The 26,379-nt window shown below is 48.3% G+C and overlaps 1 protein-coding gene and 1 pseudogene across 2 annotated transcripts; one reads left to right on the top strand and one right to left on the bottom strand.

The window, feature by feature from the left end:
* Window positions 1-615: 615 nt before the first annotated feature.
* Window positions 616-24,632, top strand: LCK (LCK proto-oncogene, Src family tyrosine kinase). 2 transcript variants are annotated; one of them, XM_026014471.2, is made up of 13 exons: window positions 616-763; window positions 15,881-15,990; window positions 16,252-16,333; window positions 16,529-16,619; window positions 17,068-17,166; window positions 17,294-17,397; window positions 17,643-17,792; window positions 18,092-18,244; window positions 18,395-18,574; window positions 20,714-20,790; window positions 20,883-21,036; window positions 21,118-21,249; window positions 23,995-24,632. In XM_026014471.2, the coding sequence occupies exons 2-13, from the start codon at window positions 15,886-15,888 to the stop codon at window positions 24,195-24,197; spliced, it is 1,530 nt and encodes a 509-aa protein (XP_025870256.1). In that variant the 5' UTR covers window positions 616-763; window positions 15,881-15,885; the 3' UTR covers window positions 24,198-24,632. The 2 variants fall into 2 exon arrangements, with proteins under 2 accessions (XP_025870256.1, XP_072606465.1); XM_072750364.1 differs by lacking the exon at window positions 18,092-18,244 and having other exon boundaries at window positions 631-763; window positions 23,995-24,334.
* LOC112931848 (U4 spliceosomal RNA) lies at window positions 22,264-22,324 on the bottom strand (annotated as a pseudogene).
* Window positions 24,633-26,379: the final 1,747 nt, after the last annotated feature.

Here is a 26,379-nt window from a genome sequence, read left to right as displayed (position 1 = left end):
TAGCCTGTCCTCTGCCCCCAGCAGGAGCTGTTAACCTGTCATTCTAAAGACACGAGGTGGTCTGGCCTGCTTGCTTAAACAGCTTGCTATCCAGTCTTCTGTCTGTAAGAAGCTTACCCTCTGACTCTAGTAAAGTTGTTGTCCCTTGCCCTGAGATGGCATGACAGTTGCTAGGCAGCCGTATTAGCCTGACATCTGACTGTAGCATAGGATGTTTGGCTCCCCAACTATTTAACAGGGCTAGTGTTCTCTCCTCTGACTTGGAAATGGGGTCACCTTTGCCATCTCTAGACTGCAACGAAACGTTCACTCAGCTCTCAGACTGTGACAGCCGTACCACTCGCCTTTCACTGAAAGCTAAGTGTGTGTCTGCTCACCCTTTGCTCACTGGGGTATAAAGGCTGCCCTTGACTCTCTTGTCCAGGTGCTCCCTGGGGGGCAGGAGGGAGGTTCCATCAAGTGTCCTCTCTTCAGCTCCAAGTGCCACCCTCAGGAGGGCCTGGAGATGGTTAGGACCCCCAGGGACTGAGGAGTGGGGGGCTCTAACAGCAGGAAGCTTGGGGTGCCGGAGGCTTGTGGTTGGGCTGCTGGGGCCCGGTTGGCTGCGGAGCCCTCAGGAGGAGGCAGGAAGTCAGGGTGGGACGTGGGCGCGCTAAGACAGGCGGTGGCCACCTTAGCAAGGGGAGCCGAAAGTGTGTGTAAGCAGCCAGGCCAAGCCAGGAGGATCATGTGAATGGGACCAGAGGGCTCCCGGGCCGGGCAGGTAAGGAACACTGGGAACAGGGGTCTCAGGGCTGTGCCGGGAGCCTGACAGTGGGGGCTACACCTGGGCATGGGCATGGGGCTGGGCTCCCTGGGCATCCAGCAGCCCTACAGGCTGGGGAATAGAAAAATCTTGCTAGAGGTCAGGTGGGCCTCATACAGTTCAGCTGGATCACCTCTTGCCCCTGCCACATCGTCAGTCACTGGTCCCTACGTCACTGGGAGCATTTTCTTAGAGATCTGGCACATGGACTGTCAGGTATTTTAAAAAGGCATCAGAAATCCCTGAGTTCAAGGGCACCTGGGTGGCTCAGTTCGTTAAGCCTCTGCCTTCAGCTCAGGTCATCATCTCAGGGTCCTGGGATCGAACCCCACATTGGGCTCCTTTGTCAGCAAGGAGTCTGCTTCCCCCTCTCCCTCTGCCCCTAACCCCACTCATGCTCACTCACTCTCTCTCTCAAATAAATAACTAAATAAATAAATAAAATATTGAAGAAAGAAAGAAAGAAAAAAAGAAAGAAATCCCTAAGTTCAGCCCCTGATCCGATGATGGGTGAACATCTTGAGGCCCAGAGAAGGCAAGACCTCCCTCCCCACAGTACTCAGCAAGGCAGTGGCAGGGCCAGTCTCTGGGAGAGAGTGGTGGCCTAGGGTAGTACTACCCCCCACCCATGGGGCAGGGTGATAGGCTTGAGTCAGGGGACCCAGGAATCCTGTTGATTGCTGGGGCAGACCCCAGGGACAGGAATCTTCTGAGAGAGACAGAGTGAGATTGAGAGAGAGAGAGAGAGAGAGAGAGGAATCCCTCGGAACATCCGGATGGACACGTGAGAAGTGATTTTAGCCTCAGTGACCAGCAGCGCTGGAGAGGCAGAGGTGTATTCTTTGGAAGCTGCTGGATACGTGAGGGTATGTTTATCATCTGGGATGGGCCTCCAGGGCGGAAGTGTCTGACTGGAGGTCAGGGAGTCGAAGGACAGAGAATGGGAAGGGAAGAGCAGAGGAAGGGCTATTTTTATCCAAGACAGGGGTGCAGTTGGCCCTGGGCAGAGAACGTCTGCATTTCCATCTGGAAAGTTGCCATTCCTGCCCCTGCTGAGTGTCATGGAATGCCCACCCCCTTCCTCTGGTTTCACCCCTACCCCCTACTGCATGTGTAGGACCAGTTGGTCCTGCTGATTGCTGCTTCAAACCCCTGGGAAGTGGAGGCCCAGGAAGGCATAGTCAGCTACCTGCCCACCCCCTCATTTTCTTATGAACCTTCAGTTTATGGGGGGCATCCCCATGTGAGCCAGACTTTCCAGGTTTCCCTCACCCTACGCTCCACCATTGGAATTTTTTTGACACATAGTTTCCACCTAGTCAGCAGCGTATCCCAGCCTTTCTCTTGTCCCCAAGCCCAAGGCTGGTAGCCTTTTGTGGGGACTCTCCCTGTGCTTCAGAGGGGCTCATCTGCACCCTGGACTTGCACCCCTCTCATCCAGCATGTGCTGATAGATCACACAGGGTCCCTTGCCTTCATGGCTCAGGGACAGAGGTTCTCCTCAAAGGGTTAAGGACCAAGTGATGGGCAAGAGAATAAGGTGAGGTTCTCAGAGAACAGCCTTCCCTCAGGTGATCTGGAAGGCTTCCTGGAAGAGTCAACACAGTTCTGAGAAGGACAAAGGCCCATTTTGGAAAGCGGTTATGACATAGGCAAGGGCACTGTCCTTGGTTTCTGTTTCTTGAGAAGCAAGAGAATAGAGCAAGACCAAACACCAGACAGTTAATGGACATGGTGTAGTGCAAAGAACATGGGTTTCAGGGTTAGGCCAACCCAGATACAGTTTTGGTCCTGGCATTTCCCTGAACAATATTGACTTCATCCTCTAGACTCCCAACTCCGGATCACTAATCTGTGAAGAGGCAATACTAAATCTCTCCCTTACAGAATGCCTGTGGGGACCTGTGATATGCCCTGGGTTGTACCTGACACATTGTAGATACTTAACAGAGGTTAGGTAGTCCCTCCCCTGTAAATAGTGCACCAAAGGGAACACTGTTCACACCCAGAATTATACCTATTCAGCACCTTGGCTGACCAGTGCACCACCATTCCCTCACACTTGTGGTGTGGCTTTGCAAATGAGCTTGTTTCCTGTGTTTAGTAGGAGTGAGAACTCTAAGCTGAGCCACAGAGTCTGCTCAGTGCTAGATGAGAGTTCCCCACACACAACTTCACACTCACCCTATCCCAAACACGAGACATATCACCAGAAAATATATGTGTGCACGAATAGGCAGAGGCAGAAGCAGGTTCTATACACACAACATACACTGGATCTTACAAATCTATACACACCCCCACAGGTCGGTGACTTCAAGGCCAAACTCAGTTCAGTGAAAGCAATGCTGAGGGGAGCTGGGGGTGGGGGTGGGGGTGGGATGGGGGCCGGGAGGACCAACATACCATCCAGAGAGGTGGCCTCCAATAACAAACTTTGGTGTTGGCTTTAATGTAGCTGGCGCTGCATTTCCAACGCTTGTTCTTTTTTTCTTTTTTTTAAAGATTTTATTAATTTATTTGAGAGAGAACGAGCAGTGAGGAGGGGCAGAGAGAGAGGAAGAAAGAGAGAAGTAGACTCCCCGCTGAGCAGTAAGCCTGGATCCGGGGCTTGATCCCAGGACTAGAGATCATGACCTGAGCCAAAGGCAGATGCCCAACCGCCTGAGCCACCCAGGTGCCCTTCCAATGCTTGTTCTGAAGAATACCAGTTCCATGAGGCACCTGGAAAGGGAATCATTCTGGGGCCAAATCAACATGGCCTCAGCCACAGACTGGCCCATATTAACTTCTCAGTCCAAGTCAGCATGTTAGCACTCTGAGAGTTCCCCCAGAGAAGGGGCCTGATCCATTCTGTCTAACTTAGCGTTTCCCAAGCTACTTTGGACACAGAACCCTTTTTTTCCTGGATGACCCATTCCACGCCTACCTTTGAGACAAGAAGAAGAATGGAAGGGTAGGTTATGCAGTGAATCCTCCTCAAGTGATTGTGTCTCTTGGCAGAGTTTCTGCGTTGGCGGTGGTTTGTTGTTTTTTGTTTTTCAATTACAAAATTAGCACATGGCTGTCGTTAAAAACTCAAACAGTACAGAGGCATAAAAAGAAATACAAAAAAAGCAGCCCCCTCTGATTTCACTTCTGGGATGTGTTCACTGAGAACGATTTGGTGTGCATTCTTCCAGATTTTCCTATGAACAGCTGTTGAAAAGGGTAGTGGTTCAAAGCTTAGTCTCTGGAGGCAAGTAGACCAAGGTTCAGCTCACTACTCCACCACTTATTTGTTTGTTATGAGGCCTCAGACAAATAGCTTTACGCTGTTTGTGCCTCAGTTTTTGCATGTGTAAAATGGGTATAATAATAGCCTTGACGTCACGTCATAGGATTATAATGAGAATTACATGAAAACATGCAAATAAAAGCTTAACACAGAACCTGGCTTAAAAGAATCCCTTATAAGAAAAAAAAAAAAGAATCCTATATATATATATATATATACATATTTAAATGCAAATAGGCTTCTATTCTACATTCTGTTTTGTAACTTGCTTGCCATATTTTTTGTTTTTTTGGTTTTTAGCTTGCCATGTTATGTCTGGGATATCTTTCCAGGTCAATATATGGAGATCAACCTCATTTTCAGTGATTTTAGCTAAATGTCAACTTGGTAAATGGGTAGTGGTGGTGATTTTGCAATGCTACTTCCTGACAAGTATTGCTGTTTTGTGTTGCCAGTGTCCTGAGCCATAGACATTACCAATCCCTGAGCTGAAGACAGGCCTATGGCCTCCTATGAAAATGGAGTGACCTGCTAGAGGGGCACTCACTCACCTCTGTCAGAGAGAACAGAGCTAAATGGACAGGAACCTCTCTATCTGCTCACCTCTGTGTCCCCAGCACTAGATCAGAGCCTGGTACATAGAGGTACCCATTAAATTTTTGTCAGTAGACTGGCCAGTTAAGAAAATTGTGCCATTTCCAACCCACTAACAGAGGTCTAAGCCCAAAGTTCTGTCTCACACTGCAGCATTTCCCAAAATATCCTGTGTACTTCTGATGTAGAGTCATTTTAGGGGGTAATGAATGTGAATTAACATATGATATTATGTGTTTTTTATAATGTATATTGATTTCTATCTATGGCTGGTAATACTGGTTTTCCATTTATAGTAGTGAAGTTTCCATTTTAGGTAAACATATTAAAGGTGAAAAGGTGTTTGTGGAAGTGCCCAAAATCACAAAGGAAAATGAAATGAGGGCACCTGAGTGGCTCAGTGATTGATCGTCTGCCTTTGGCTCAGATCATGAACCCGGGGTCCTGGGATCAAGTCCCACATCAGGCTCCCCACGTGAGGAGCCTACTTCTTCTTTTGTCTATGCCTCTGCCTCTCTCTCTCTGTCTCTCATGAATAAATAAAAATAAAATATTTTTTAAAAAGAAAATGAAATGAAAATGAAAATGATTGAAAATAGCTAATGTTAGGATTTAGACTGGAAAATGTTCGAGGCTGGTGTAATGACATGCTCATGCTAGCCTCAGTAACAATTAGTTGACCTTTAAACAATAGTGGGGTTTGTGTTCTGACCGCATGTAGTTGAAAATCCACATATAACCTTTGACTGCCCAGAAGCTTTAACTACAGTTGATCCTTGATCAACGTGAGGGTTTAGAGGTGTTGACTATCAATGGGGTCAAAAATCCACGTATAACTTTGGTTCCCCCCAAAATTTTACTAATAGCGTACTATTACCAGAGCCTTATTGATAATGTAAATAGTTGTTTAACAAATATTTTGTATATGTCTTATATACTATATCCTTACAGTAGAGTAAGCTAGAGAAAAGAAAATGTTAAGAAAATCATGGGGGAGGCACCTGGGTGGCTCAGTGATTGAGCACATGCCTTCCGCTCAGGGTGTGATCCCCAGGTCCTGGGATTGAGTCCCACATTGGAGTCCCCACAGGGAGCCTGCTTATCCCTCTGCCTATGTCTCTGTCCCTCTCTCTATGTCTCTCGTGAATAAATAAATAAAATCTTAAAAAAAAAATCATGAGGAAAGGGCACCCGGGTGGCTCAGTCGGTAAGATGTCTGCCTTTGGCTCAGGCAGTGATCCTGGGGTCCTGGAATTGAGCCCCATGTCAGGCTCCCTGTTCAGCAGGGAGCCTGCTTCTCCCTCTCCTCCCTGCTTGTGCTCTCTCTCACTATCTCTGTCTGTCTCTCCCTCTCTCTCTCTCAAATAAATAAATAGAATCTTAAAAAAAAAAAAAAAATGGGATGCCTGGGTGACTCAGCAGTTGAGCATCTGCCGTTGGATCAGAGCATGATCCCGGATGCAGGGATCAAGTCCGCAATGGGCTCCCTGCAAGGAGCCTGCTTCTCCCTCTGCCTATGTCTCTGCCTTTCTCTCTATGTCTCTCATGAATAAACAAATAAAATCTTTTTTAAAATTATTAAACAAAGAAAGAAAAGAAAAGAAAAGAAAATCATGACGAAGATGGAGTATTTGGCTGGCTCAGTCAGTAGAGCACGTGCTCTTGATCTTGGGGTTATAGGTTCAAGCCCCATGTTGGGTGTAGAAATTACATAAAAACAAAATCTTAAAAAAAAAGAAAAGAAAAAAGGAAAGACAAAGAAAATCACGAGGAAGAAAAAATGTATTCATAGTACTCTACCGTAAAATATCCAGTATAAGAGGAGCCACACAGTGAAAACTTGTGTTATTCAAGTGCCAACCGTATTCACATTTGTTTAGTTTTACTATGTGCCGAGCACATGATAAGCACTTTATGGGATCATCTGTATCTCACATGTAATGCTTACAACAGCCCTACACACAGGTCCCACTTTAATTCCCATTTTGCTGATGAAGAAATAGAGAGAGGCTCCAAAAGGTTTAGTAACCTGCCCAGAGGCCCTCTACCAGTGAGTGACTAGGAGGCTTTGGGATTGACTGTGCATCACTATGACATGGATACGGTAAGCTGAGACTCTATGACCTGCAGACTCCCAAAGACTAATAAAACAGCATGGTTTGTCAAGCTGTAAGCAAGGCTCCAGGCAGCCCAGGTGGCTCAGCGGTTAGCGCCGCCTTCGGCCCAGGACCTGATCCTGGAGATCCAGAATGGAGTCCCATGTCAGGCTCCCTGCGTGGAGCCTGCTTCTCCCTCTGCCTGTGTCTGCCTCTCTCTCTCTCTCTCTCTCTCTCATGAATAAATAAATAAAATCTTAAAAAAAAAAAGTAAGCTCCGTCCATCCTGATAAAACCCTTATGTCACAAAATGTGCACAGAGGTACACAGGGAGTGGACTCGCTGAAAGGGATTTCTAGGTACGTACAAGTTACTAGTTGGAGGGCCTCTACCAAAAATAGCAACTTTATTTTTTTTAATTTTATTTATTTATTCAAGAGAGACAGAGAGAGGCAGAGCGAGGCAGAGACACAGGCAGAGGAGAAGCATGCTCCCCACGGGGAGCCTGACGTGGGACTTGATCCCAGGATCTCGGGATCATGACCTGAACCAAAGGCAGACGCTCAACCACTGAGCCACCCAGGCACCCAAATACCAGCTTTGGTATATAGAATCATTGCTCTGTAGCCCATATTTATGGCAATAATTAATAGAATCCGTCTTATGGTCAAGCCACTTCCAGCTCTTGCTTGCATTTAAGAGAAACTTATCTTTTTGTTCTTTATGGATAAGAAACAAAGGGTATTATATCACAAAGGAACACATGAAAAAGGAGGGAACTCAGGACACATCCTTCCTTTGTTTTATTTTATTTTATTTTATTTTATTTTATTTTATTTTATTTTTAAAGATTTTATTTATTTATTCATGAGATACACACAGAGAGAGGAAGAGACATATAGGCAGAGGGAGAAGCAGGCTCCCCGTAGGGAGCCCGATTTGGGACTCAATCCCGGTACCAGGATCACACCCTGAGCCAAAGGCAGACGCTCAACTGCTGAGCCACCCAAGTGTCCCTATTTTATTTTATTTTATTTTTAAAGATTTTATTTATTTATTCATGAGAGACACACACAGAGAGGCAGAGCCATAGGCAGAGGGAGAAGCAGGCTCTGTGGGGAGCCAGATTTGGGACTTGATCCTAGGATCCAGGGATCAGGACCAGAGCCAAAGGTGGATGCTCAATCATTGAGCCACCCAGGCACCCTCTTTAAACCATTAGAAATTATTTACCATGCCCACCAATCTTGATTCTTGAGTACTGTGGTGAAGGAACTGGGTGGCCCTCTATAGCCAAGGCTTTTCATTGAACATATACAACTTTGCTAATAACCAAATCTCGGCCAAAGAAAAAGGCCAAGAAAGCGTTTTAAATGATTCCTGACAGATTTTGCCACAAAGTGGCCCAGAGAACCACAATGGTCTGCCATAATATAGCCACTTGACTAAGAAACCCCGGCAAGAAACCTGCACACATTATGGACAGAATGTTCAATACGTGAATAGGTTTATAGTGTAGGGAAGGAAAAATGTTGTGCCACCCCCCTTTTTAAGGGGACAGAACACATTCTAGGCCCAGCCAGGTGAGATAACATCTATGGGGTTGATAAAAGTAAATGGATTGGCAAAAATCAGAACTCATGGTGATATGAGTCCTAAACAGGTCTGGGTTCAGACAATCCAGTCCAGGAGCTGCACATAGCCTGGGATTTATGGTCAGTTCTACACAGTGAACAGGGCCACTCTTGTGTTTGGTGCTATGCTGAAGGGCATGAAGGGGTGGGGAGTGAGGTCTCCTCCACTCTCCAAGTTTGAAATCCCAGGGAGGAGTGGTTCTTTATAATTGACACAGAGTACTCTGTGGACCATGGGCAGCTTTGAATTTGACCAAGAACAGTATAGACCCTGGTCAGAGGAGGTCTAGATCTATAAAATTCCTGCTATTGACCTTGAATTCTGAGTTAGGAGAAGAGAACGTCCTGTTTCAGTCACCCCAGAATCTGCCCTCGTTGCTGGTTCTGAGAACCCTGTAGATTCTCTGGATCTGCCTTTTCTTCCTTTCAAACAATGAGCATTAACTAATTTTTAAAATATTTTATCTATTTGAGAGAGAGTGAGAGAGAATGAGTAGGGAGGATGGGCATAGGGAAAGGGAGAAGCATTCTCCCCACTGAGCAGGGAGCCTACCCACAGGGCTTGATCCCAGGACCCCGAGATCATGACCTAAGCCGATTGAGCCACTCAGACAGCCCTGACAATGAGACATTTATATTAAGCTTTATTTTTTATTTTCTTTTTACTGACCTCATTTATTAACCTGGTTAGATTGTTTTGGCTCCCCCGTAATCTCTGTCAAACTAAGACCAGAAGGAGGGGACCCACATTTTGTTTTTGTTTTTTTTTTCATATTTTGTATAGATAGATGTATCAGTACATGACCTCACAATTATATAGGGACAGGCACAAACCATACATAGTCTCATTCTGTTACACATCCATCTACACCCACAGCCTGGGACAAATCCACAGGTATGCACACAAAAGCAGGATGCTCACTGAATCATGTGCCTTCATATACACAGAGCTGCTTTCACCAGTCAGGTAAATGTACACTTATAAACATGCATTCCAGGTGGAAGGAGAATTTTCTTGGAGAAAAAGGCCTTTGTCAACAGCACAATGATCAAATTTTTGATGAAGAGTGGCTCCCTACCCTGCCTCCCTGCCCTGTTTCCTCCAAGACTTCTCAGGATCCTCCACCCTCCCCTTTTAGACTTCCCAGGGAGTGAAGAGTAGAGGAGAAAACCCCCAAAAAGGAGGCAGGGACCTGATTTGTGTTGTGCTGCTGCCTAGAGCCCTCCTGTGCGGCTGGGAAAATCATGTAAACTCTCTGATCTTTAAAACAAGGCTGGTAAAGTACTCTTGTGTTTCTAAACTCTTCCCTCTCAGACTCCATGGCCCTTTCTCTTTTGTACTCCCTACCCCTCTTGGTCATGAGTCCCATGATTTTGAAGTTTTTGCCTACTAAACTATTTCACTTAGGTACTCATTTTCATGTTTTTCTCTCTTTCTTTTTAAATATTTTATTTATTTGACAAAGAGAAAGGGAGAGAGCAAGCACAAGCAGGGGGAGCCAGGGAGAGGGTGAGGGAGAAGCAGGCTCCCCACTGAGCAGGGAGCCTGATGCAGGGTTCAATCCCAGGACCCTGGAATCATGACCCAAGCTTAAGGCAGATCCTTAACTGACTGAGCACTCAAGGGCCCCTCATTTTCATGTTTCCTTTTTTTTTTAATTTTTATTTATTTATGATAGTCACACACACACAGAGAGAGAGAGAGAGGCAGAGACATAGGCAGAGGGAGAAGCAGGCTCCATGCACCAGGAGCCCAATGTGGGATTCGATCCCGGGTCTCCAGGATCGTGCCCTGGGCCAAAGGCAGGGGCTAAATCGCTGCACCACCCAGGGATCCCTATTTTCATGTTTCCTAATTCAAATTTTAATCAGAGACTTCATCAAGTATGCACTGAAGAAACAATAATATAATTTGTCAAACCTTCACAAATTATAGTATAATTTTTCTTCAGGTTTTGCAATACTGAAATAACCTGGTGCCTCCCAGGAGCATGGAGCGTCCAGTAGCTGGGAGCTATTGAGCAAAATCATCTCTGGTATTGGCGGAGCCTAGGGTCTCATGACTACTTCCAGGCCCTACATTCTACAACTCATGCTTTTGTAGAGGGCAGGATACATCCACTCCCTGCAGTTGGACAGCTCCAGGAACACACAGCAAGCCACAGAGGAAACACTAGGGGTCAGATTCCTAGAAGAGTTAGAGTTCCTTTTGGCTTAATCAAGGCACAGCTTGACATTTTCCTCATTTCTGGCTCTAGTCTTTAGGGACATCAGGTCTTCTCTGGTAGGCCCAGACATAGGTCCAAGACATAGGTCTTGTCTTCATGCTGTCCTGGTTCCTGGCTCTATGCCTTGGGGTTCTTCCCTGTGCGGTCCCCCAGCCCCCTGCCCCTGCATGACCCAGTACCAGCTTCCAGCCCTGTGATCTGCAGCCTAGCTTCCTTCTGGCCCTTCCCCTGGCCTCTCCTCACTGCTGTATTCATATTCATTCCGTTACCTCAACTCTAAACTTTTCTCATCTCTCTCTTACTCTTTGCTGCAACCTTTGAGAATGTTAGCCTGGAAGGGACCTTACAGATCTAAGTCCAATTCCATCTAATGTTGGCATTCTCTCTGCAGTACCACCAGTCTGTGATCTTCCAAGGCCCACTTGAGTGTCACAAACAGGATGCTCAAGGCCTCACTACATAGTTCATCTTAGGCTGCTTCCAGATTGTTATCAGTGCTTCTCTGGAGGCTTTTGCTGCTCATTAGTCCTTAGCCATAATAAAATTAGCTGTCAAAAAGCCATTTGCAGGGGATCCCTGGGTGGCTCAGCAGTTTAGCGCCTGCCTTTGGCCCAGGGCGTGATCCTGGAGTCCTGGGATGGAGTCCCATGTCAGGCTCCTGGCATGGAGCCTTCTTCTCCCTCTTCCTGTGTCTCTGCCTCTCTATGTTTATCATAAATAAATCTTTTTTTTTTTTTTAAGCCATTTGCAGGGGTGCCTGGGTGGCTCAGTCAGTTAAGCATCTTATTCTTTTTTTTTTCTTTTTTTTTTTTTAAGCGTCCTATTCTTGATTTCAGCTCAGGTTATGATCTCAGGGTCCTGGGATTGAGCCCCGAGCCATGCTCCACCCTGAGCAAAGAGTTGGCTTGTCCCTCTCCTTCTGCTCCTCCCTTGCTCACTCTCTCTCTCCCTGTCTCAAATAAGTAAATAAATAAATAGATTAAAATCTTAAAAAAAAAAAGCCACTTGCAGCCATAAATGGCTGGTTGAGCAGGATTTCTCAAATGTCTTTCCCCCACACTCCAGGATTCTTAACAGTAGGGAGGAGAGTGAATTGTACCCTTTCTCTTGATTTGACCTAAAATTCCATCTGTGGGCACCCTGGGTGGCTCAGCGGTTTGGCGCCGCCTTCTGCCCAGGGCCTGATCCTGGAGATCCTGGATGGAGGCCCACGTTGGGCTCCCTACATGGAGCCTGCTTCTCCCTCTGCCTGTGTCTCTGCCTCTCTCTCTCTCTCTGTCTCTCGTGAATAAATAAATAAAATCTTAAAAAATAATAAAAAAATAAAATTCCATCCGTGTATATTTTGCATTTTCCTCCATAATATATCTATGCTTAACTATATGAATAAGGTCAGATAACATTCATGTTCTGGGAAGATGTACACCCATGACTCCTGGTACTCATGAAGGGTTCTGAGTATTTCAGTTTAAGAAACATGAGTTTCAAGGGTGCCTGGCTGGTCCAGTGGTTGAGTGTCTGCCTTTGCCTCAGGGTGTGATCCCCAGGTCCTAGAATCAAGTCTGACATCAGGCTCCCTGCACAGAACCTGTTTCTCCCTCTGCCTATGTTTCTGCCTCTCTCTGTGTGTCTCTCATGAATAAATAAATAAAATCTTTTTGAAAATTAAGAAACATGAGTTTCTAGCAAGAAGGATTATTTACCAATCCCATTCTTCCACCCTCCAAAGTAGGTGCTGGGAGGACGGAATGAGCAGTGGTGGAAGTCTTTCTAAGCTCTAAACTAAGCTAATGGGATGCCTGGGTGGCTCAGCAGTTGAGCGTCTCTGCCTCTGGCTCAGGGTGTGATCCCAGAGTCCCAGGATCGAGCCCCACATCGGGCTCCCTGCATGGAGACTGCTTCTCCCTCTGCCTGTGTCTCTGCCTCTCTCTGTGTATCTCTCATGAATAAATAAATAAAATCTTTTAAAAAATTTAACTAAGCTAACATTTGTGTAAACTTATGAGAAAGGGATGATCATCCCCATTAGACAGGAAAGGAAAAGGAAGAACAATTTCAGGAAAGCCATATAGTAAGTGTCAGAATAGGGGTTAGAACTTAGGTCTCTCTGACTCTGAGGCCTGTCCTTGAGTCTTTTTTCTTTCTTAAGATAAAATTGACATGTGTCCTTCAGTCCTGCAAACCAAAATATCTCCACTACTCCCCACTTTCACTTGATCCCAGCATGGATTAGCTTCTCTGACTTTGTTCTGTCCCAAATAGGGTGTGTGAGTTTAACTTTTTAAAAGATGTATTTATTTTACAAAGAAAGCATGCCTGAGCCAAGGGAGGGACAGAAGGAGAGAGAGAGAGAATTCTAAGCTGGTTCCCTACTGAGCGCAGAGCCCTAGGGCAGGCGTGGAGGAGCCTTGATCTCAGGACCCTGAGACCATGATGTGAGCTGAAACCAAGAATCAGATATTCAATTGACTAAGCAATTCAGGCATCCCATATGAGTTTATTTATTTTAAGATATATTTAATTTTTTAAAAAAATTATTTAATTCAGCTCAGGTCAGGATCCCAGGGTCCTGCGACCAAGCCCCACATGGGGTTCCCTGCTCAGCAGGGAACCTGCTTCTCCCTCTCACTCTGCCTCTCCCTGCATCAAATAAATAAATAAAATCTTCAAAAAACCCCAATATTTATTTATTAATTCATTTGAGAGATTGGGGGAGGAAGAGAAGGAGAGAAAGAAAAAACTCAAGCACACTGTGCTGAGTGGGGAGCCCGGCACAAGGCTCAATCTCATAACAGCAAGATTGGCCCCGAACCAAAACCAAATGTCAGTTGCTCAACTGATTGCACCACCCAGGCCTCCTTAAAGCGGCCCTCTTTGGGCCTCCATTTGCTCATCTAAAATCAGAAGTTAGGGGACACCTGGGTGGCTTAGCAGTTGAGCATCTGCCTTCGGCTCAGTGCATGATCCTGGAGTCTTGGGATCGAGTCTCACATGGGGCTCCTTGCATGGAGCCTGCTTCTCCCTCTGCCTATGTCTCTGCCTCTCTCATGAATAAATAAAATCTTAAAAAAAAAAAAGAAAGAAACACTTCTGTTCTGGATGAACCCCCTCCCATCTCATTAAAGGGATGGGAAAATCAGTGGGACTGACCTATATCAGTCTAGTCACAGCACTCAGTGCTAAGGGGACGACTGTGCCTGTGTTGTAGGAGAAGGGTATTTGGAGGGCTTCACAGAACAGGTAATATTTGAGCTGAGCCTTAAAGGTTGAGTTAGTTCAGTAGGCGGACAAGAAAACATTAAGGCAAGGGAACCACGTGTGCAAAGGCATGGAGTAAGAAAATAGTATGGGGTGTTTGGGAAAGGCAAGGGTAGCTCAGAATAAAGGCTCTGTGAGTGTGAGTGTATGCATGTGTGTGTAGCAGAATTGAGTGTGGAGGTAGATTTGGTCTTGATATTAAAGCCTCATGTGTTGGGACGCCTCAGTGGCTCAGCGGTTGAGTGTCTGCCTTTGGCCCAGGGCGTGATCCTGGAATCCCTGCATGGACCCTGCTTCTCCCTCTGCCTGTGTCTCTGCCTCTCTCTCTGTCTCTCATGAATAAATAAAATCTATAAAAAATAAATAAAGGTTTGTGGGGAATGCCTGCGTGGCTCTGTCGATTGAGGGGCCGACTCTCGGTTTCAGCACCAGTGGTGATCTCAGGGTTGTGGGGTTGAGCCCTGGAGGGCTCTGAGCTTGGTAGGGGGTCTACTTGGGATTCTTGCCTCTCCTTCTCTGCCACCTGGGTGCGAGCTCTCTCTCCAGAATGAATAAATAGATCCTTATTTTTTATTATTTTATTTTTAAAGATTTTATTTACTTGTTTATGAGCATGTGCACACAGGAAAGAGAGCATGATTGGGAGAGGGCAGAGGGAGAAGAGACTCCCCACTAAGTAGGGAGCCCAAGCGGGCATGGGGGGAGGTGGGTGGGTGCTCCATCCCAGGTCCCTAAGATCAAGACCTAAGCCGAAGGCAGAAACTTAACTGAGTCACCGAGGCGCCCCAGTAATTTTTAGGGGTCATGGGGCACCTGGGTGGCTCCCCTCGGTTAGGCATCCAACTCTTGATCTTGGCTCCAGTCTTGATCTCATGGTGGTGTTTAAGGCTCACGTTGGAGCCATTGGAACTGTGCCTAGCGTGGAGCCTACTTAAAAAGGGGGTCTTGATCTTGGCTCCAGTCTTGATCTCATGGTGGTGTTTAAGGCTCACGTTGGAGCCATTGGAACTGTGCCTAGCGTGGAGCCTACTTAAAAAGGGGGTCTTGATCTTGGCTCCAGTCTTGATCTCATGGTGGTGTTTAAGGCTCACGTTGGAGCCATTGGAACTGTACCTAGCGTGGAGCCTACTCAAAAAGGGGGTCTTGAATGGTAAATTGAATTGTATCTGAGGACTAGTGCTTTCCAAGAAGTCCGGAGGAGCAGCCCTAGGGCAGGAGGGGTCTCAGGACTCCTAGGGGCTTCACAATGACATCTCCACTCTGTTTCAGGCAGAACAGTCTCATTTTTACCTGCTTTATCTGTGAGGTTCTGCTTGATTTTCAGCTGACAGAAAGTTTCCACTGCTTAAGCAAACAAATAAAAAAGTTATGGCCAATAGCATCACTGAAGGGTTTTCAGCTGGTGAGAATGAGAACTCTCTGAAGGAAACTTGTTCTGGGGGAGGCTGAGGCCTGACTTCTGACATTACAGAGCAGGAACCTCTTACTCTGCTTCCTTGGCCAGAGAGGGGAGTTGTAATTAGAAGGTAGGGCACACACACTTCTCTGGTAGGGGAGTACCAAATTTAGGGCTCCCCCAGAGCCTGGGGAAGTGTGTGTGATCTCTAGTAGGTAGTCCTCCAACGTGGGGGATGGGAGGAGAGGGGTGGGGGGAGAGGCAGGAAGTGGGCAACTAGGCTAACAAAGGTATCTGCGGCGGTTTGCCCATCCCAGGTGGGAGGGCGGGGCCTAGGGTTCAGTGGGGGCCCAAGTGTGACTTTACTTGTGGCCTGGGGGTTCAGAGGGAGCAACAGTAGGGAGCTCCCACTGACCTGACCTGGCCCTGCACCACCAGACCCATTTCAGCTTTTCTGTGGCTGGTGAATGGGGGTTGGGAGGCCTGACAATCTCAGGTACTTCTGGAAATTCCCAGGGCAGGTCTTAGGATGTCTGATGTTGGGGACGTAGATCTTGGGGGAGCCCCTTCAGCCCCCTCTCCATTCGCCCAGGGACCATGGGCTGTAGCTGCAGCTCAAACCCTGAAGATGACTGGATGGAAAACATCGATGTATGTGAAAACTGCCATTACCCCATAGTCCCACTGGATGGCAAGGCCACGGTAAGAGGCAAGATGGGGGACTTGGTGAGGGAGATGGGTGGAGTATACCAGCCAGGAGAAAGAAATGGATCATCACTGAAAAAACAGTGGCCCTCTGACCATGGAAAACAGAAAGGAAAGGAGTACCAGATAGAAGGGACTCTCCAAAGTAGTTGGCAAATGCAGGGAGAAGACCCAGGCAAGCTGGAGAAGTGGGAAGGGGAGCTAGGATCTGACTCAGGTCTCTTGCTCTCTGACCCCACTTTTGAACTCACCCCACAGCTGCCCATGCGGAATGGCTCTGACGTGCGGGATCCACTGGTTATCTATGAAGGCTCCAATCCCCCAGCCTCACCACTGCAAGGTGACCTCACAACCAGAAGGGCCTGAAAGTTAAGGGCCAGGGATAGATCCTTGGCTGTCCACCTCCATCTCCGTATCCACTCTCTATCCTGTCTTGCCTTCTCTTGCCCCCGGTCTCTGCTGCCCTGGAACTCCTAAACTCTGTACTGCCAGCACAGTCCAAGCTAGTTCTCCCTGACATCTCCTGTCTTTCCAGACAACCTGGTTATCGCTCTGCACAGCTATGAGCCCTCTCACGATGGAGACTTGGGTTTCGAGAAGGGTGAACAGCTCCGTATCCTGGAGCGGTGAGTGCACCCTCCGCACGACCATCCTTGCCCGACGGGAGCATGGGACCGAGCAGTGATTCCCCAGGACCGCGGTCCCTGGGACGGAGCAGTGATTCCCAGGACCGCGCTCCCTGGGAGAGGGAGCCGGGATCCCCGGTACCGCGGTCCCTGGGGCGGGGGGGAGCTGGGATTCTCGGTACCGCGGTCCCTGGAGGGGAGCCGGGATCCCCGGTACCGCGGTCCCTGGGGGGGGGTTGGGATCCCCGGTAACGCGGTCCCTGGAGGGGAGCCGGGATCCCCGGTACCGTGGCCCCTGACGGGCTTGCAGAGGGCGCCTTTGGGACAAAATGGGAGGCTCCAGAGTGCTGAGCTGGAGGGTGGGGTGGCATGGCGTAACTGGGGGCTCTGAAGGTTTCCAGCCGAATCCAAGGCCAAGCCGACCCCACTGACTGCCGCTGTCGCACAGGAACGGTGAGTGGTGGAAGGCGCAGTCCTTGACCACGGGCCAGGAAGGCTTCATCCCTTTCAATTTCGTGGCCAAAGCGAACAGCCTGGAGCCCGAACCGTAAGTGGGCACTCCTCGTGGCGAAGGGTGGAGCAGAGGTGGGGTGCTAGACTGGCGGTGGATGCTTGAGGGCGATGGAGGAGGAACAGGCCAAACAGACGACGGCCTTCGCTTCTGCCTTGTGCAGCTGGTTCTTCAAGAACCTGAGCCGCAAGGACGCGGAACGGCAGCTCCTGGCGCCCGGGAACACTCACGGCTCCTTCCTGATTCGGGAGAGCGAGAGCACCGCGGGTGAGCGGCGGGGCGGGGCCTCGGGGCCTCGGGGCGGGGCCTCGGGGCCTCGGGGCGGGGCCTCGGGGCCTCGGGGGCGGGGCCTCGGGGCCTCGGGGGCGGGGCCTCGGGGCGGGGCCTCGGGGCGGGGCCGCGGCGCCGAGGTGGGGGCCAGGCGGCCCCAGGGAAGGGACTCGGGCCAGGGCCGCCCCTCGCAGGAGGCTACCGTCCCCCGCTTGCATTCGTTCACCCATTCTTTCGTCCAGGATCGTTTTCATTGTCTGTGCGGGACTTCGACCAGAACCAGGGAGAGGTGGTGAAACATTACAAGATCCGTAACCTGGACAAAGGCGGCTTCTACATCTCCCCTCGCATCACTTTTCCTGGCCTGCACGAGCTGGTCCGCCATTACACCAGTGAGCGCCAGCGGGAGCCCCTCACACGTGCCCCTGAGGCTCTTTCACCCCTGCCCTACCAGCCTGCCTTCCCTAAGCCCCTCTCAGGGTACCCTCCACCCACCTCCGTATGCTTCTTCGTTACTCGCAGTGGGTGAGCTGCGGTACCCCATAGCCCCGGTGTCGGTGACGGGTGACAGCCCCACACACCCCCTACCAGTCCATTTCCCCTGGGGACGGGGACTTGGCCCAGTGGGGACTGATGGGGACACCCGAGTCCACCGTATTGACGGCCCTAACCCCCTCGCTTGTGCTCGCAGATTCTTCGGACGGGCTGTGCACGCGGTTGAGTCGCCCCTGCCAGACCCAGAAGCCCCAGAAGCCTTGGTGGGAGGATGAGTGGGAGGTTCCCAGGGAGACGCTGAAGCTGGTGGAGCGGCTAGGGGCCGGCCAGTTCGGGGAGGTGTGGATGGGTGAGTGAGGCCCTCCGGGGCTGCAGGGAAGAGGGGATGGGACGCATCCGCTGAGGTCGTGAGAGGCCCAAGACAACGTCCTGGTTCTGGCAGCCACCTGGCTCTGGGTGCTAGGGCTCCGAGTGATTCCCCGATCCCTCCCCACCTCAGGGTACTACAACGGGCACACAAAGGTGGCAGTGAAGAGCCTGAAGCAGGGCAGCATGTCCCCTGACGCCTTCCTGGCCGAGGCTAATCTCATGAAGCAGCTGCAGCACCAGAGGCTGGTCCGGCTCTATGCGGTGGTCACCCAGGAGCCCATCTACATCATCACGGAATACATGGAGAACGGTGGGTGCCGCCACTGTGATCGACCGCTGGGGGGCGTTCTCATCCCCTCTGCCCCTGATAGAAGATGGAGGAGATCTACATTTTCGCCTGGTTTAGCACCAAGAGTTCTAGTTTTCCCGGGCCCCTAAAGACTCACCACCACACCAGGGATGGGAAGAGGGTGTGGTGTCGGAGCCTGTCTGGGAGCCCAGCATAGGGTGGCAGGCTCTGGAATAGCTTTCACTTCTCATCTTCCCTGACCTGCAGTCTTGTTTGCCTTTTTCAAAGCCCTACCTTGATCTTGGGATGCTTGATTTCAAATGAGTGGATCTCTTGCCACGTTTCTTTATTCCTTTCGACCCTGACTCTTGGGAGGTCAGATCTGCTTCAAATCTCTTTTTCAGTTCTAGGTGGGCTCCTTGCCCTCCCTTGGGCAGATTGAGAGTCCCTAAGAAGATGGATAGAAATTTCTAGGTCTTGCTTTGTCACTGATTTGCTGTGTGACACAGGCCAAGTCTGTCCCATTACTGGTGCTCGTTTTCCCCAAGTATAACATCAGAAATCTAGTACGGTCCTGTTCTAGAAAGAATTCAGAATACTCATTAAGGACTCTAGAATCTGACTGCCTGTGTTAGAATCTTGCCTTCACAATTGTGTGGCCTTGGGCCAATCACTTCACTGCTCTCTGCTATGGTTTCTTCATCTGTGAAATGGTGATAATACTACTGTAGTAACTTTCTCATAGGGCCTTTGTGAGGATGAAATAGTGTCTATAGAGCAGTTAAAATAATGTCTTCAATATATTAACTGCTCAGTAAGTTTGTTTTTGTCATCTGGTTCTGATTTTTTGGGGGGTATATGATCTGTCCCTCTTTCAGAAAGGGAAAAAAAGCTCTTAATTGGCTAATGGATTCTGGGAGTAGCAAAAGGTTTTACCATGTGGGCCAACTTCAGCTGGTAGCTGCTTGGAGTTCTGTGTTGAGGATGCTGAGGCTCATTGGAAATGAGTGCTGGGATTGATCAGAAGCATCTGCCATGGCCCCAATGCAGGAATGGCAGTACATGCCCACATATTGCCTGTGTCTGGGGGACCATTTTATCTTTGGCAACTAATTCAGCACTGGTAGTGGGGATACTTAGGCTAATGCCTTTACATAGGGTTTTTTTTTTTTTAAGATTTTATTTATTTATTCATGAGAGACACAGAGAGAGAGGCAGAGACAGAAGCAGGCTCCATGCAAGGAGCCCGATGTGCGACTTGATCCTGGGACTCCAGGATCACACCCTGAGCCAAAGGCAGGCAGGCACTAAACCGCTGAGCCACCCAGGCATCCCTACACAAGGTTCTAACCTCTTGAGAAGGGCTAGCAGTCACTAGCTCCATTCTAGCAACTCCCATTCCTGGTCTTCTCTCCTAGTCATCCTCTGCTACCAGATGTGGCCTCCCAGGTCCCCAGGCACCTCTTTCCATACTCCATTCAATACACTCAGCACACATTTATCACTGCTTACTTTGGGCTGGGCACTTTTAGTATGAATGGACAAAACAAGGTTCCAGATTTCAGGAAAAGTTCATTTTAGTTATGTGGCACAAACCCCAGGAAAACCAGAGTCTTTGTACAGGAAAAAATTCCAGCATGCCATGGGGAATGTAGATTATGATGCAATTTATTAGACCTGGTAACATCTAGAGAAGCTTCATAGAGGAATAATCTAGCTGGGCCATGAAAGAAAGAAAAGTAGAATTTTTAGCAGGCAGAGATGGGACAAAGAAACTGGGGGTGAGAGCCCAGTGGTCTATGCGGAAAAAAAAATCTCAAAATTGTCTAGGGTGGGTTAAGAGGCAGGAGTGGGGGAATGAGAAGAAACTACAATATGGCCTATGCAGGGCTTTGGACACCTGGCTAAGGAATTTGGGCTCTACCATATTGGTGACAAGAAGCTTACAGACTTCTCCAAGCATGCTCCATCCTAGTCCCCAGGAAAAGACTTTATATATCCTGGGCATCCTCACCCTAAATGCACCCTTCTCCATTCTCACCCCTTATTATTCTTTCTTCCACTTGTCAGAGAGCTTCTAGATAGCCAGTTAGGGGAGGAGGGTCTGAGAGCTTTCTGCTAAGGGCAGCTTGAGTCAGCAACTTTTGCTTTCACTTGCAGGGAGCCTGGTGGATTTCCTCAAGACCCCCCCAGGCATCAAGCTGACTATCAACAAACTCTTGGACATGGCAGCCCAAGTAAGCAGATTGGGGAGGGGCTGGACATGCGCATAGCCCACTGGGGTGAGGATGTCTGGCCCAGGACTGCTGACCTCTTACCTGGCCTGCAGATTGCAGAGGGCATGGCATTCATTGAAGAGCGGAATTATATCCACCGTGACCTGAGGGCTGCCAATATCCTGGTGTCTGACACCCTGAGCTGCAAGATTGCAGACTTTGGCCTGGCACGCCTCATCGAGGACAACGAGTACACAGCGAGGGAGGGTAGGTGTGGGATATAAGGGAAGTCTGGGGGCTGTAGGGTCTGGCCAAGCAGACCCAGGTGACCTCATTGCCTCCCTGCAGGAGCCAAGTTTCCCATTAAGTGGACAGCACCAGAAGCCATTAACTACGGGACATTCACCATCAAGTCGGACGTGTGGTCTTTTGGGATCCTGCTGACAGAGATTGTCACCCATGGCCGCATCCCTTACCCAGGTCAGGGCCAAGGGCAGGAACTGAAAGAGTGATGGGGAAGAGCAGCAAATCCATGTCTGTCCACTCACTTCATCTGTTCCTGATTCAGATTCTGAATCTTTCTAGCTGCTTTTCCTGTATTCATGCAGCACTCCAGCATGCCCAGTCAGGTGCTACGTTTCCCAGGCCTGGCTTCCATCTCTGTCTCAAATTCCTTCCTCCTTCAATAATCCCAGCTCTTTACTTTTGACATGGGCAGCCTAGGATGGTAGAAGAGGATCTGGTTAGGGAGGCAAAAGGCCTGCCTTTATTACCAGATCTGCCACTGATGCTAACTTTCTGTTTGGCCTTGATCAGATCACTCTTTCCCCATCTGTAAATTATGAGATTAGAACAGTACCTGGTCCATACAAAGCACTCAAGAGTGTTAGGTTTTATTATTATTATTTTTAAAAGATTTATTTATTTCAGAGAAAGAAAGAGAGCAGGGTTGGAGGGGAGAGGGAGAAGGAGGGAGAATCTCAAGCAGACTCCCCTCTGAGCATGGGGCTCAATCTCGTGACCCTGAGATCATGGCCTGTGCCAAAATCAAGAGTCAGACACTACACAGACGGAGCCACCCAGGTGCCCCTAGGTTTTATTATTAATCATCACTTTGAGCAAGTGACTTTACCTCTCTGAGCCCCAGTTTCCTGATATGAACAAACAAGATTGTGAAAGATCTTGACTTCTAGTGGGTACTCACTAAACACTGACTTGCCTTCCCTCTGAAACTCACCATCTAAAGAATGTGAGAGACATATAAACTAATTCCTACCCTCTCCCATCCCTTCCTCCAGTCTCTGGACAGAGTCCTTTGCCCCTGAATTCAGCCCAGATGGATGGAATTTTTTGAAAGGAACTTCTAGGACACTCTAGGGAAAGGAAATAGGACACAAAGACAGAGTAGAGAGGTCATGGAGCAGATTTGCAGAAGCTTCCCACATCCCCAGAGCAGTATATATAGAACTTTGCTCCTAGGAAGGTAACGGCACCTTAGCAATAATCGCACCTCGGATAAACCTCATTGGCTACGATACTGCCACTGCGCAAAGCTAGGTAAAGGTACTTTAGAACCAGGTGAGAGCCTTACGGCCTTCTCTGCCTGGGATTGGCCCCACCACAGAGTCCAAGGGCAGCACGAGGATGAACTAGAACTTTAGTCAGCCTGCCAAGGGTCATTACTGCTCCTCCACTGTGCCCATAGAGGTAAACCCATAAAGAATCTCTCTGTTAGGAAAAAAAAAAGCATGGAGCACCTAGCTGGTTTAGTCAGTATTACATGCAACTTGTGATCACATTGGTCATAGTTCAAGCCCCACATTGGGCATGGAGCCCACTTAAAATTAATAATAATTTTAAAAAAAGAAAGCATTGAAAGCATGATGATAATTGGCAACTGACACATGGCTTCAGGGTCAGAGAGACAATGGGGAATAATGGGGACCTGAGTGAACTTGCCTCTGTTCAGAAGATGGTTGCTACTAAAAAAAAAAAAAAAAGATGGTTGCTACTAAGATATAGATAGGAACCCCCAAAATAGATATTTTCTTTTTTAAGAGAAGCCAAAACTTGGAATTTTAGGAAAATTTGCCTATATCCAAATATTGATGATTGATTCAAATTATTTAAAAACATTGAAGAGGGGGGCATTTGGGTGGCTCAGTTGATTAAGTGTCCAACTCTTGATCTTAGCTCAGGTCTTGATCTTGGGTCTTGAGTTCAAGCCCTGCATTGGGCTCCATGCTGGGTATGGAACCTACTTAGAATAAATAGATAGATAGATGATAGATAACACTATAGGGGTCAAACCAAAGTATGTCTATGGGCTATATTTAGTCTGGGTGCAGACTGTGACTTTGCACCCTTGGCTCTAGCCATGAGCATTTAGTTCCCTTGTCTGTGTCCTCTAATATCCTGATTTTAAGGGATATCCCGAAATTATTTAATCTGGGTCATGAAGGTGCCTGGTGAATCTACCTTATGCAGGGTCTGCTCTGCTGGGGTCTAGGACCCATCTGGCTTCTTGATGCAGTATCTCATGTGCCTGGTCCCCAAACCTAAGAAGCTTCACCACTGTGCTGTCTGTGGCTCCCATACTGCCCTGAGCCCTGACCACCTCATCTTTCCCACCAAATCATAATAATCACAGATATTTTTCATGAAGCATCTCCTCTCCAGGCACTATACTTGGTGCCATATATGTACTGTCTCATTCAATTTTCGTAACAGCTGTATAAGGTTGGAGATACTGTTTAATCCATTTTCCAGATGAGAAAACTGAGGCTCAAAGAGGAGACATGGCTTACCCAAGGTCTCACAGTGAACATATAGGTGTTATTGAGTGCTTGAGCCATAGCAGACACTCCAGTGGCATTACTGACATTTGGCAGGTACCTGAAGTATATGGTCTTACTTTTTTTTTTTTAACATTTTATTTATTTATTCATGAAAGACACAGAGAGGCAGAGACATAGGCAGAGGGAGAAGCAGGCTCCCTGCGAGGAGACCAATGTGGGACTCGATCCCAGGACCCCAGGATCACGACCTGAGCTGAACCACTAAGCCACTCAGGTGCCCTAGTATATGGTCTTACTACCGATGAAGACCAAGATCCTTTTGGATTGGTGTTCACATGGTACCAGTTAAATATTCTGAGCATCACCCCTGCTGTGGGTTTCCAAAGCCTGGACCCTTGATACTGTTTTTGAACCCATCAACCTCTAGGGATGACCAATCCTGAGGTGATTCAGAACCTGGAACGAGGCTACCGCATGGTGCGACCTGACAACTGTCCAGAGGAGCTATACCAACTCATGATGCTGTGTTGGAAGGAGCGCCCAGAGGATCGGCCCACCTTTGACTACCTGCGTAGTGTGCTGGAGGACTTCTTCACAGCCACAGAGGGCCAGTACCAGCCCCAGCCCTGAGAGACTTAGGGGCCTGGACCCTTCCCTCCATCTAGCAAACCTGGCTGGGGGAGAATCAGTTCTTGTGTCATACCCATGTAGCCTATGCACATCTGGACTCTGTGTGTGAATTCTACCCACGGGTGGCACGTACACTTCTTGTGTCTTATACAGGGGTTCTATAGTTGTATGGGCTCTGCACGTGTCCTATAGATGTATGGCATGTGTATATATGTCTTGGACACCTGTTCAAGTTGTCCCCTTATGGGCCTTTCTACTTCCTAAGACCACCAGAGAGAAGAGACACCTGTGATTGACACCAGCTTCTGCCCGCCCCCTTTTCCCTTTCCATCAAGAAGTTCCTTGAGGCTGGGGCCTTATCTGATACCTCTGTGTGCTCCTCCTTGGTGCCTGGCACACATTAGGAGCTCAATAAATGACTCTGTTGATGAGGACTATACATCTCTCAGTTCTCCACTCCTATCTCCTCTTCCTTGGGAGGGGGGAGTAGGGGTTCAGAAGACGGAAAATAAGTCACCCTGAATTGAGGTGAAAGATGGGATGAGGGGGGATGTCTGAGCTTTTTCCAGTTCTGCTGATTTGGGGTTCCAAAAGGAAACTCCTACAGTTTGCTGAATGGGTTCTTTGAACTCCTTCATACCCCTACCCCAAAGGATTAAGGGTGACCTTTTTAGAACCTCCTAAGGAATGGGTGTGTCCCAGGATCCTCCCTTCTCATTATATAAGGGCAATAGCATTTTTTACAGCTACTGATTCTGGGGCTATATTTGTACTCAGGTACGTTTTGATTCACCTTCAAGATGTTTTTAAATATTTTAAAGTAATTTCTACTCCCAGTGTGGGGCTCAAACCCACAATCCTGAGATCAAGAGTCACATACTCTACTGACTTAGAGAGCCAGGTGCCCCTAAGATGTGTAGTTGGTTTTGTTTTGTTTTGTTTTGTTTTGAGAGCGGAGGAGAGAGAGAACAAGCAGAGGGAGGGACAGAGGGAGAGGGAGAAAGACTCCCCACTCAGCAGGGAGCCTGATGCTGGTCTCATTCCCAAGACTCTGAGATCATGACCTCAGCCATAGGCAGATGCTTAACCAACTGACCGCCCCCCCACAAGATGTTTTTAAACATTGAATTAATCCATTCTTTGGCAAATACTTATTTGTGATATATTTATTTATTTGAGAGAGAGAGAGGGCAAGTGCAGGGGAAGGGAGAAGGAGAGGTCATCTCAAGCAGACTCCATGCTGAGTGCAGAGCCTAACATGAGGCTTCATGCCAGGACCTCCCTGAGGTCACAAACTGAGCCAAAACCAAAATTCAGACGCTTTTTTTTTTTTAAAGACTTTATTTATTTATTCATAAGAGACACAGAGAGAGAGAGGCAGAGGGAGAAGCAGGCTCCATGCAGGGAGCCCGATGTGGGACTCGACCCCGGGTCTCCAGGATCACGCCCTGGGCCGAAGGCGGCGCTAAACCGCCGAGCCACCCAGGGATCCCCCAAAAGTCAGACGCTTAACCAACTGTGCCACCCAGGCATGCCTTGGCAAATATTTATTGAACATCTACCATGTGTTAGGGATGGTTCTGGGTTCATAAAATATATAATAGATTAAAAAAAAATCTCTGTCCTTATGGAGCTTACATACAATAGGACAGACAATAAATGTAGTTAGGGAATACAGACAATAAATGTTACAAATAAGTAAATGATACAGTACACAACAAGGTGCTGAGTGCTAAGGGGAAAATAAAGCAGGGTAAGGGGAATTAGGAATGTCGTATTTGGGGGAGGTTTGCAATTTTAAGCAGGGTGGTCTGGGAAGGTCTTATTGAGAAGGTGACTTAAGGAAATATTTGAAGGAGATGAAGGAGCAAGCCACGTGGTATGGGGGAGGAGAGGCCAGGCTGAGGGAACCGCCTGAGGCAGAGCTCCTTTGGCAAGCATAGAGACATAAGGTCTTGATGGGGGGCCTGAGGGGTAGAGATCCTGTGGTGCCTTGTGGCCTTTGCAGAAACCATTTCAAGAAGACTGTGGAGATTTTTGCAGAGCCGTGACAAGACCCGACTTACTTTTCTTAAGCCTTTTTTTTTTTTTTTTTTTTTTTTGAAAGAAGAAGAGAGCATGTGCTGGCACAGGAGTGGGGCAGGGGTGGAGGGGGTGGGAGAGAGAAGCTTAAGGCTCCCTG

Source organism: Vulpes vulpes, chromosome 2, assembly GCF_048418805.1.
Source record: "Vulpes vulpes isolate BD-2025 chromosome 2, VulVul3, whole genome shotgun sequence".
NCBI classification, from domain to species: Eukaryota; Metazoa; Chordata; class Mammalia; order Carnivora; family Canidae; genus Vulpes; species Vulpes vulpes.
The sequence above is the reverse complement of the archived record's forward strand: the minus strand, read 5'-3'. Positions and strand labels throughout refer to the sequence as shown.

What these genes read in the sequence shown, in the direction of transcription:
- LCK (XM_026014471.2), top strand. Translation starts at nt 15,886, where the DNA reads ATGGGCTGTAGCTGCAGCTCAAACCCTGAAGATGACTGGATGGAAAAC. An exon ending in GCTGGTCCGCCATTACACCA is followed by an intron (nt 17,793 to 18,091) that starts GTGAGCGCCAGC and finishes TTGTGCTCGCAG; the next exon opens with ATTCTTCGGACGGGCTGTGC. An exon ending in CACGGAATACATGGAGAACG is followed by an intron (nt 18,575 to 20,713) that starts GTGGGTGCCGCC and finishes TTTCACTTGCAG; the next exon opens with GGAGCCTGGTGGATTTCCTC.